Below are 12,219 nucleotides of genomic sequence, written 5' to 3'. Positions count from 1 at the left end.
TTTAAACGTTGAAAGCGCTTGTTTGTCCTAGGGGATTATTTCTTAGTTGCTTAACGTCTTTAATCATTAATTAAGCGCGGCGTTTGTAACAAATATGGCTAGCGGCAAATCCGGCAAATTAGTATTTATATGATTATCTTTGTACATTCAGCATGCATGTGACTGTATGCGTTTACGGAATGCTTTGTGAATTCTAAAGCGGAGGTGACTGATTTGAAAGTAGAGGGGATGATGAACATACAGTAATGGCACTAATGTCTATGATAGTAGTGAAACTACAGCACTCCAGCGCTCTATGATGTCATTTGCAAATTACTGATACAAACTGACATGAGCACATATTCGCGATTTAGTTGATAATCATCACACCAAGTCTGTGATCATATTCATAACCAGCCCAAACAAAATTAAATTCAGGGAGAGAATGCGCTTTGCGGTAGGAGCCCTTTATGGCTTTACCAGACTCGGCTGATATCTCGGAAGTGTTCTTGTGGTAGTTTTGACGGATACTTCGAATATTGCCTTATATGGGCTCCCCTTGTATTACTCTCCCTTATCTGGGCTCCCGAGCAATATGAGCAACCCTCTACATGCGCGGTTACGTTATTACCCACACTTTCGCAGTTGTTATCAGTGTTATGACTGACTGAAACTTTTGATTTATTTAAAATACTTATTCTGCCAGTAGTTTTGTAGCATTTTTCAGTTTGTTCATTGGCAAATTCGGTTGAAATTAATGGAAACATGTATATAAATAATATATATAAATATAATTCGGATGTGAAATTTCGGAACTCTTTGGTGTGCTCACTGGTAAATCCGATTGAAAGAAGTAGAAAAGGGTTCCGCTATAAATCCGATAAATTTAATTTCACGGGTATTGCAAACTAGCCGGGAGCCCAGATAAGGGAGAGTAATATAAGGGGAGCCCATATAAGGCAGTATTCGAAGTATCTTCTGTTACCGAAAAGATATTTGAAGTGTTTGTGTCATTAGACCGATTATTGCACAGCATTAGCACGTCTTTCTGTATTACTAATTTTTAATTTATGTATAAAGTACAGAACCAATTTCTGGATAACACATATTTTAGTTTTCTATGGTACACATACAGACTTTAAAAATTGGGGATTGACATCCACTGTTCTGCCAAGCTACGAAACAGCAAGCCGTTTGAAGCCACAACGGGGCTATATAACACCAGCTAGAACGCTGAAATTCCCCGATTACAGAGCTGTTACCAAACAACACTACCACCAGCAGTGATAATATTAACAACAGCATTGTTTTATTAGCAGAAAACGTAGTTTTTGACATTGAAAACTGCCGTACCAATATGTTATGAAAACTGAGACATCGCAAATTGTACATTGTGAATTTTGAAGAGCGGTTCAGCAATCATCAAAACACATCGCGGCCAGTTTTTCTGTTATTCGGCAAGAAGGGCATTACGCGGAAATGAAGTATGGTGCCGTTTGAAGTGGATGACTGCATAATTTTTAGAATTTTGCTCATACTTATCACTTATCAGCTTTCAAGGCTCCTACTGCAAAGCATGGCATGTGAAAATTATTGTTTGCACATTTTAAGTGCCATAGTATTGCCAACCAAGATTCCGCTTGGTTGGGAATCACCTGCGGCAGAGAAATTCAAAAAGCAGAATTATGCAATGTACAAATTGCATGCGTTCCTTCTGTCAGATTAGGCGCTTTGGAGAATTATCTATCGATGCTCGTCCATATCGATAAGTTGTGAATACAGACTACAGAGTATACTTGAATTTTACTCTAAGGAAATTTATCTACGGTATATGCGCAGGTTTTGCAGCGCTTCCGTTATACTCGTATGTACATCCATGCAGCATACTTTTAGCTTGAGGATAGTGCAATCATAATTACCGATTTCGCAGAGTCAGAAATCTCTGAAATGAATATTCTGAGACTGTTCGCAACATAACAAAGTGCTGGAGCTGCGATCAGCGAGCAGTTCAACATCCAGCCGCTTGTAAGCTCGTTATTTGCACTAAGCAAATTTCCATGATGTTAAGTGTCAAACGAAAAGCGTTACTAAGCTAACTCTAGAATAACTGCCTTCTCGATTTGCATTGCATTTATTTCGCGTTGAAAAGTCAGAAACTTCACGATTAGCACAAAACCAGTTGAAAAGGGCACATTAGACACTCAAAACGAATCCCATATTTATTCTTTGTTTTTTGACCACAGCAGAGCAAAAAGAACTGCTTTCTCGGACAAAACATCAAAAGCCAAAAGAGATTTAAAAGAATAGGAGATTTAAAAGACTTTTAAAATGTTAAACAAATCATGATGCCTAAGCTTGAGCATCCTCCTCGCCCCGCGCCGGAGGTCCCTAAAACTATTTCTTGTAAAGCGTTTACCGCTGAGGTCGTCGTTAGGTATGGAAATCTGCTGGAATACATGGTCATTTTAAAGAACCTATTTATACGCATTCCCAGATACGCGTATGGAAGCGACCGTTAGAGTTTAATTCGAAATTACTGTATTCCCGCTTCAGGAAATTCTAACGCGGCAGACTGATTACGATAGCTAAATTACGATAGGTGCGCTTTATTCGATAGGCATTAAGTGTGAAGCTGCTAGAGAAGCGAAACGTGATCGGCAACTCGCGGTGCGGGAGCTGCCATAAGTGTTTTGTAGAAAACTGACTGCAGCTTCCACTGCTTCAGGACCCTGGGTCCGTAAAATTTTCCGCCGCTGATATTTAAATTTTCCACTAGCCAGAACAGCCGACACCATTTTGATGCTGCTCGAGTATCGCCGGTTAAGTTTGCTGATAGACGTACTGATAATAAGATCCAGTTTCCCGACCATATTTCCAGATTCTCCCAATTGTAAGCTGCGTCTGCGAAAAGCATGTTACACCTGAGTGATCCGGTAAATTTCATTGGGTATATAAGGACTTGCAGCGCACGGTAAATTTCGTTAATTCAATATTTTCTTTTTACAAAGTTTTAACACCCCTAACGTCTTCCAGTATTTCATCCACAATGAACGTGGTCATGAGTTTGTTTTTCCTAATCCTGTGTCCGGCAGATTAACTTAGATCACATTCGTTTCGTAACAACGACAAATAATGTTGGAGAATTGTCTGAAACCGGAGAGGAAAACGCATGCTCCAAACATGTTTGTTTTGAGTATACGACTGTGTACTATTCCACGGTCCATGTGACTTGGATAGAAGTGGTTGATTCGTGGGCAAAATTTTTATCCCGGCCTACTCGCCATTGTTCATGTATCTGGAAGACTAATGAAGTTGGCATGTTTATTCGGATTTCATAGTTCGATAAATTTTCTGCAGCCTACGCCACTTTTAGCAACGAGTTACTAAAGACGTACCAAATAACTAATGCCATGCTTACAATACGGAATAAATAACTACGAAAAAGAAAAAGTGTTTTTTTCGGGTTGCAGAGCAATGGGTGTTTAATTACTGTGGAACTAGTCGGTTCTCCCTGTAGTTGGTAACTCCAACTAGTGCGTACAGCAGCGTTTTTCAAATTACAGCCGTCATATGGTTTTATGTTGCATCGCCATTGCAACAGATACTATCTTACTCGAAAGTTAAAACCATCTCGAGAGACAAAGCTATCTCTACCACGCTTTGATTCGCGGGTTCATCGGGGATCCCAGCGGACAGTTGTAAGCTGCATTAAAATCCGCGCTATTCATATAGGATCCCATCACCCGAAATCGGAAGGGTGCGTGCACTCCGTCGATAGATCCTGGATTGCGGGTGCACCATGTCTAAAACAACTCCCGCTGTAGCTCTACCCCATTCTAAGTGTCAAAAAATGTCACCTGAGCCCCTATTAACCAGAAAAGTTGGTCCTCATCTAAAGCTTCTAAGCCCGGCAGTTTTATGCGGTATCCCGTGCGGCGCTTAAAATTACTAAAAGCCTGAAAAAGAACAAATTTTATTGCGCAAATTATTCATAATTAAAATACCAGGAATATGAACCAAGTAAGCAGCTCGGTATCCGCCGTTGTCGGCAGCGTTCTCGATGAGGGTGTGCCGTCCATCGACGCTGTCATTCTTCGTGGGGATATTGTTGTAGAAATCGACTAAAGTGTACTTTCTCGCATTGTAATTGCTCAATGTTGCATTCGTCCACCAGTTAAACGGTTTCCCGTCTTTTCCCCATTCCATATCTATTAACGAAATTTGTCGTTACACATACACTTAGAAAAGCAGAGATTTTTCTCTTACAAAATCTCTAAACTCACCTCCGATATCCAAAGCATGAGTGAGTTCGTGTGCAATTACAAAACCCAAGCGAGCGTAATTAAAAATGTCCATGTTGATTGCGTAGAACATCGGTGGCTGCAATGTGGCCGCCGAAATAACTGCAAAACCAACGATCGGCAATTTTCAGTTACTAGTCAAACAACTTCTGATGCAAGAGGCAGGAATTTGTGGTCATACAGACTCATACTTAGAAAAATGTGAAATGAATATTTATAAAAAAATGTGTAAATGTTTACAAAATAAAAATGCAAAAATCATTATTCAAAAAGCAAAAAACAGTGCAAATAAATTTGGAAAGGAAAGTCTGCAAAATAGCCTTTTTATGACATTTATTCGACGAAAACATCCGTTCCAACGGTAACTATCTTAAAGAAAACGTTAAACATAAACGAAAAAGGAATATACCAATATAATTGCTGTTTGGGTACATGTTGGCGTATACCACGGTCATATCGGCAGAGTCAAAAGGATCATTACGAGCGTTAATGCGGGAGAGTTTTTGCAGGGTGATCCAACTGTTGCTTTGATCGATGGTGCGTAGTGTGTCGTGGAATGATATCTCCAGTTTGACCTGCAAGAATGGCGGCTATAGGAAGAAAATAAACGGAGTACTTTTGAGCCAAAGCGCGGACCACGGTAGCTTCACACTTGTAGCCAAGACTGCGCCTGAAAACGGGAATTTACGCCGCATAAAAAACGCTGTCAATATTTTAGTAGTTTCTGTGCTTCCGCTTTCGAAGCTCAAAATAAAACAATAATCTTATTGAGGACTGTATACTGTTTTACTTTCTTGAACCATTACACCGTTACAAATGTTTTCAAAAGCTGGGCGGCGTGAAATTGTTGACTAGCCTTTGCATAAAGGTCATCGATTAGCTTCCAGTTATCCAAGAACTCCTCGGGAAAACCGACACTCTGAAGAGTGTGGTTGAGCTTATCCATGGCCGCTTCTTGCGTTGCATGGTCCATCCAAGTAGTTTGGAAGAGAACTGCATCGCGAACCGCGTTTACAAGTTCGGTTGTTAACACATTCGCCTGTTGAAAGCAATTTGCTGTTGATGTTTTAAAATTTGCTTGAATTTCACCTTTTACCCAGACGTCGCATTTTGCACAAATAATTTTTAAACTTTTTTTTCGTAAGGTATGTTTGACCTTTTGAGCGACTTTGCTTTGTATGTACGTCTTGAAGAACATTCCTGAAACAGTCAACGGCATGGCCGTTTTCACCACCTTCACGCAGTTTCCCGCCTCTTGAAATACAAGATAGTAGTGGTAGAGCGTGGTCCACCAGAGCCAATCAGCTATTGTCGCAAGTCCCGCGTCCCCGTCCGCTTCCAGCTGCGCCATCGTCTGATCCAGCTTGAGGAGGTACTGTGGAAACATGTCCCCAACCTCAGTAGCGGTCGTAGCTTGAAATTTCACCAAAGATGTTTTAAGCATGGCATTGAACAGCGGCATTAAGCTTGAAAAGAATCGCGAACGGTATGGCGGTTTACTAAGATCACCAAATGTTAAGCGCTTCAGAAAGTTCACCGATCCCTTTGGGTCCTAAAAGTAAATGCTTTAGAGAAAAAATCACCACGATCGAAAAAAAGGATAACAGCAACGGTACTAGTTGTCGAAAACGGATAAATTGAAAATCAAATATTTAACACGTGGCAAACAAAAGGCGAAATAAAATTGAAAAATAAAACGAAACACCTGGATGAAATCAAAGCAAAGTAAAAAAAAACTGAAGTACAAAAGGAAGTAATAATGACATTGTGTTAAAACATTAGAAAGACATGTGGATATATTCTGAATTGTATCTGTCAGAGGAATCAGACAACATGTTAAAACCAGAAATAAAAATAATAAAAGGCGAAACCCAGAAAATTTTAAGTGGTTGAACCGATTTTCAAGTCACAGTTCGCACAGTTGCCATCATAAAATCCAACATAAGAACTTTCTCCAGCCGCTTTTCAACCGTTGGCCAGTGGACACTTGCATTGGCCACTTTCAGCAATCTGGAGATAATAAGTGTCCATGTGTTCATTAGGTGCTCAGTTGCATTGCAAGGAGAGGGGTAACGGGCACAATATCCCCATCGGTCCGACATGCGTTGAGGCATCCTAAGGAACAGGATATTCTGCTCGCTGGAAAAGTCGTTTTTTTCTACGGAAAGATGAATGATGGACTGAATGTTGTTCTGCTGCAGACGAAGGAAAATTTCGTCCAAACGAACAGCGGACACATTTGGATTGCCTTTCAATAGCGACCATCCACCAAACAAGTCATCAACAGCGCGCACAAGACCGTGGACGTCGAATGGCCTGTCTGTGGAGAAAATCAGTAATGATGGACGCTCAAAAACGTTTAGCTCGAATTAAATGGAAGGGATAGTTTTACATTCACTGTACTGCCACCCCGCACGTGTCGGCATAAGGCAATCGTAGTGAAGGCGGGTAACTTGTTAAAGGGAGTATACTCAGCTAGTAACCGGCAGTCCGCACGCAGATTGAATTGGTGGATGAGAAAAAAAAGTATTAATGGCCTGCGACTGAATCGCTTGCCTTTAACACTGCGAGTACTACACACATCTCACGCCGTACAAAGGTGTTTTCAAGTGCAGGCATACTTATAAAAACTCTGAATACCTCGCGTCTCGTTGATGCACTGGTTGTATATATCCACTGCTTTTTTTTCAGTGGGATTGGTGTAATTTCCACTTTCGAACAGCTCTAAACAAAACGGGAATTCCAACAAGATACATGCATTCAACAGAGTATACATAAAATTTAGTGCAGCTAAGGTGGGTCGGCCAACTTCGCCTTTGACGTCCATTTGCCTTTGCCGGTTCAGTTTGTCGTTTTCAACTTTACCTTTGCCTTTACCTTTTGCCGGTGGAAAAGCCGTTAGCACAAGAATTTGCCGTTTTAAATTGCCGTCTCTAAAAGCCTTTGCCGTTTGGCAAACGAATTACCATTAACACATTGCCGTTCCCGAACATTTTTGCGAAAGTTTAACAGATTTTAGTAATTTTATTCCCATATACACTACCAAAAACAATATCAGGATAAGATGATGACATCATACTGTATTACAGTAACAGTACACGTTCAGCATAATCTTGGCGCTAGCACTAGTTTGTTCGTAACGTGATGAACTTAAGAATTTGATTCGTCAGGTAATTAATTAGCTTAAAAATTTGCGCCGGTTGACGGTAACTTCTGCTAGTTTTAATTTGAGATTACGACCTACCAATATAATTTTGTAGATCATATGGATAACCTTGTGGATGTGCTAATAACTTTAACAAAATCATGTTCAGTACTACTGTACTAGTATCAAGATTATGCTGTATATTGTTACTGTAGTACAGTGTGATGCTATTTCATGTTGTCCTGATGTTCGTTTTGCGGTTTATACAGTAAAACAATTACCAAGATCTGTCTGTAAAAGTTTCGCAGACGGACTGTGCGCATAAAGTACACAGGAAATGTGAAAAAACGTAAAACCGGAAAACACTTGAAAAATGTTCGGGAACGGCAATCTGTTACGGCAACGTGTTAATGGTAATTCGTTTGCCAAACGGCAAAGCCAAGGCTTTTGGAGACGGCGTTCTGAAACGGCAAATTGTTGTGCTAACGGCTTTTCCACTAGCAAAGGTAAAGGTAAAGTTGAAAACGGCAAACTGAAACGGCAAAGGCAAATGGGCGGCAAAGCCGAAGTTGGCCGACCCGTTACGGTTGATGCGCTTTCGTCTGGTACCTACTGACCATAACCCAACAGATATTATTTTTAAGCTTTTCAGTTCGCTAAAGTGTCATTATCGAACCGTATCTGTAATGTTGCTGTGTACAGGTTAGAATTATACAAATACAAATTTTTGTCGACGGATTGCTAGCGAAATTCACTAATAATACGCCAGTTACAAAAGTACTAAGCGAAAGAGTTCCAGTATTAACTATCACGAAGCGCCAATCGGCCTACACGTTGTCGCAAGTACCTTGAAGTTGTTTGAAAATTTTGGGATCGAGCACGGTGTGCGATAGACCGCTGCTGCTGTTCCAACGGTTGCACGCGTAAGCGTAGAAATCCTCGCATGGATTAACAGTTTCATCCATGCTGGAGATGATTTCACGGGCTAGAGAAAACATAAACGAGTTGTTCAATGTCTGCCTCACTTTACTGTAGTGACTGGCAGCGCGATAGCTTTGGGCAGCGACAGCAGTGCTGGAATTGTTATTGGAAATTCAAAGTAAAAACACGAGTACAGCAATGCAGGAAATTGTTCATGAGAATTTTTGCTCTGATTTGATGAAAATATTAAGGAACGACCGTCCAAGGAAAATGGAATTCCACGGATGGAATCCAATTTCCAAATCCGCGCTCCTCGCGGGCGGCTCGGATTTGGAAACTGGAATTTAGGAAATCCGTGGAATTCCAATTTTCGCTTGGAATTCCAGATTCCCTGTATTTGGAATTCCAAGCGCATAGAAATGTCAAGGAAAAACAATGAAAACAAAACAATTTTCGTGTTGTTTTTCGACAGGCGGCTGCAAATTTTTACATTACCTCGTCTTCCGGTCTCAAACGATTTATTTTGAAAATAGCGTAATCGCCATAGTAGTAGCCGCCAACGTTACTGTTTTCTATTGATTTTTATTTCTTTTGTATTGTCAATAGATCAGGAAGTCTGCTTGATCTATCCGGCAGAAAACAATGTTCTTCTTCAAAAATTTGCATATTTCGGTCACCTGGTGTTCACATTTCCTGGCAAAACAAATATACTAGAAAAACTGCGCTCATATAATATTTCGAAGCATGAACTTAAAAAAATCCATAAAACAGCAAACAGAGAACAGAAATTCGACCGGCTGCGACGTAAAGGAATTGCTCTTCAACATTTGCAGAATTCAGAAATTTCGAATTCAATCATTTTTAATTCTTTAATCTGTTTGGAGTTTCAAATGAAGTTTTTAATGACGAATGCGCAGTAATTAGGCAGCTGAAGTTAATCAAAATGACTTTTTTTTCATAGTTATGTAAATAGATAGTTGAATAACGGTATTCCAACAAAAACTAACAAATCCTTGGAATTACGGAAATCCGTTTGGATTTCCGTAAATCCACGGATTCCATGGAATTCCATGGCAATTTCCTTTCCAAATCCTTTCCACGGGCTCGCGCCCGTGGATTTGTCCTCCTTAGATGAAATGTTTTTTTACGTACCGACTTGGCGGCAAAGAACTGAAGTGCAAACGGATCTAGATAACTGCTGCTTCCCGCTAGCTTGTATTACACGAGCAGCAGTGATCAATCCAAGCACGCCCAACAGTATCATCGCGCGCTTGCTGGCTTTGTATCTGAAAAAGCCTTCAAAAAAAACAGATGTCAGTTACAGTGTCTGAAAGTTATCCACATATTATAGGCACGAAAGAATTTGTATGAACCGTGTTCTTAAACGAATTTGCCGCACTCTTAAAACGGGCACAGTTCCACTAGCCGGATTTTTGATGACTAAAACGGTGTCAATAAATTGCAGGAAGTAGTGAAACTTCGAAAGCACATGTTTAAAGCCTTAGGGAATCATTGTTCGGTTGACTAAAATTTTGTGTCAGCATTTAAACGCACTGTATGCAGCGAATACCGCTAGCGGCAAATCCTGGAAATTGGTGCTAATATAGTTTAACAAACTGTTAGCTCTAAAGAGAGAACATGTCTGTAGCATACACGACGCTGCATGATTATGTAATTCTGCGCGGATTTAAGAAGCATAGGTAGTTATTTCGTGGGAAAGCGGATTAGTTCGGGGTTATTATAATTTTAAGCCTAGCCATTATTATATAGAAATGTTACTTATGTCATTGCTAGTTACGGACCTTATGGAGTCGGCACTAAAAAGCTAGTGGAAATGGTTGGAAACGGTATAGTGACTTCCACTGGCCAGAAGCGGGCGAAAGAGTTTTTTAAGCAGCGAGTATCTATGCAAATACAACGGGGAAACGCGATTTGTGTAATGGGTACGATCCCCGATCAAGGTAGCATAGAGAAAGTGTCTCTGTTATAAATGCTGCTTCGTTTTGGTGCACAGTTTGTACTCGTATCATGATACTTATTAAAGGTTTAGTATTCTAGTTAATGGTAAAAGATCCGGGGTCTGTTGACGAGATTTGCAAGTTAGGACGTTGCAGTATAGAGGGACGCTTTAAAAGTACTTCTGGCGATGAGGTATTAACAGATTTTTATTCATTTATCAGAGGTAATTTAGCCATGTGAGCGGAGAAGCGGCTCACGTACAGCGATAAAGTCTGTCAAAGGATTTCAACGTATTGCGCCGTGGTGCAGTGGTACTGCCTACGCGGATCTTACGACGTAGCCGGGGTTCGATTCCCCCATCGGCGCCTTTTTCAGCCGTATCTCGGTTTCCAGTGGATAGCGCCCTGGTTTTATGGTAGCACAGCGTGGTTCGAACCCAGCCTCTCGAGTCCTAAGTGCGACTTCGTGTGCCAACCTCAAAAAAGGAGGAACGGAGCAACCTCAAACGGTCGAGGATGCGGTGAGCCGGAGCCGCCGCTTGAAGGATCGCTTAGACTCGCTACGAGGACGTAGCGAAAGCTGCAAAGGGGGTGTGAGCGGAGAAGCGGCTCACGTACAGGCTGGTACAGCGATAAAGTCTGTCAAAGGATTTCAACGTATTGCGCCGTGGTGCAGTGGTACTGCCTACGCGGATCTAACGACGTAGCCGGGGTTCGATTCCCCCATCGGCGCCTTTTTCAGCCGTATCTCGGTTTCCAGTGGATAGCGCCCTGGTTTTAGCCATTTGGGATACGTATGAGCACGACATCGCCCGTCGGGAAAGGCAGTGAATGTACTTCGGTAAACGTGTGACGTGTGTACGATATTTAACACAGCTCATGCACAACAGGCAGCAGTTTTTTTAGTATTTTAACCATAACACATAGGCCGGCTCCAAATTCAAAAAAATCCGAATTTTTTTGCTGAAAGGTGGTATACCTAGTACCTACGTAGTATATTAACAAAACTAATTTCAGCTGCTGTGATCAAGCTAAGCGTGGTTAACCGTTCTAGAACTAGTGGGGGCTTTTTGGAACTTACACAATTTCAAAAATTCTAAAACATTATTGTAAAAAAGCTTTGTTTGGTCAAACCATAATGTTTAACTGTAGAATTTGTAGCTCTATCTTTTTTGTCTAAAGTCCAGCAAAATTTGACCGGTGGTCATGGCTGTGGCGTATGGGGGACATTTGGACCCCAACTCTGACTGCCTCAGCTCTAGCTGCCAATACTTACCAACCTGTGCATTAAAAAATGAACGATAAACACGTTTTATGTGGCAACGATTTTGCTAGAAAATCAGATGATGGGAAACAAGTAGGATGAAAGCTCGCCAAAATACAGCAGGGTAGCTCGTAAGCAGCTAATGTGCTCTTCCAGTGCGAAGTGTTGGCCATGCTACCACATTGCGAGCGGTAGCGAGTGCGTAGCTGCTAACATGGCTGTGTACTAGAGGCAGGCAGTCGTAAGCTACAGGCCCAAAAAGACCCCCGTCGTGTTTAAAACTGCCAAAATTGGTAAGTGACAGAACGGTTAAACTCAAATTAACGGAAACGTAATACCACATAATATTACAATGCACATATACACAATGCGTATACCACATACACATATAAGGGGCGAAAGTAACGCGTTCCACCGATCCCCTGTACTGCTGCCGTCACCCGCCTGGAGTGTGACGTTACAGCAATACATAGGGTTAAATCAGGCGCGGTAAATAAGCGCCTTGTTCAGCCATAACGTCAGACTCCAGCCGGCTGACGGCAGCAGTACAGGGGAACGGTGGAAGATGCCTGCTTTTGCCCCCTATATACCACATATACAGAGTATAATACATATACCACCATATGCTATTCACAGCACAGGCGTTATGCG

At 41.4% G+C, this 12,219-nt stretch overlaps 1 protein-coding gene across 2 annotated transcripts; it reads right to left on the bottom strand.

The window, feature by feature from the left end:
• Positions 1–3,393: 3,393 nt before the first annotated feature.
• On the bottom strand, positions 3,394–9,809 carry LOC129594577 (endothelin-converting enzyme 1-like). 2 transcript variants are annotated; one of them, XM_055491315.1, is made up of 11 exons: positions 9,499–9,809; positions 8,273–8,410; positions 6,921–7,004; positions 6,200–6,600; positions 5,437–5,832; positions 5,137–5,319; positions 4,690–4,855; positions 4,263–4,382; positions 3,997–4,187; positions 3,837–3,935; positions 3,394–3,782 (listed from the first exon to the last, which is right to left on the bottom strand). In XM_055491315.1, exons 1-11 carry the CDS (start codon positions 9,608–9,610, stop codon positions 3,630–3,632), a joined length of 2,043 nt encoding a protein of 680 aa, XP_055347290.1. In that variant the 5' UTR covers positions 9,611–9,809; the 3' UTR covers positions 3,394–3,629. The 2 variants fall into 2 exon arrangements, with proteins under 2 accessions (XP_055347290.1, XP_055347291.1); XM_055491316.1 differs by having other exon boundaries at positions 5,515–5,832.
• Between the last annotated feature and the right edge of the window lie 2,410 nt (positions 9,810–12,219).

The sequence above is a fragment of the Paramacrobiotus metropolitanus genome, unplaced genomic scaffold (assembly GCF_019649055.1).
Source record: "Paramacrobiotus metropolitanus isolate TYO unplaced genomic scaffold, Prichtersi_v1.0 Parri_scaffold0000069, whole genome shotgun sequence".
NCBI lineage: Eukaryota > Metazoa > Tardigrada > Eutardigrada > Parachela > Macrobiotidae > Paramacrobiotus > Paramacrobiotus metropolitanus.
Note: the sequence above shows the minus strand (reverse complement) of the source record. Positions and strands in the feature narration are given on the sequence as shown.

What these genes read in the sequence shown, in the direction of transcription:
- LOC129594577 (XM_055491315.1), bottom strand. Translation starts at nt 9,610, where the DNA reads ATGATACTGTTGGGCGTGCTTGGATTGATCACTGCTGCTCGTGTAATA. An exon ending in CCCAAACAGCAATTATATTG is followed by an intron (nt 4,383 to 4,689) that starts GTATATTCCTTT and finishes TTGGTTTTGCAG; the next exon opens with TTATTTCGGCGGCCACATTG. An exon ending in GATACCGAGCTGCTTACTTG is followed by an intron (nt 3,936 to 3,996) that starts GTTCATATTCCT and finishes GTTCTTTTTCAG; the next exon opens with GCTTTTAGTAATTTTAAGCG.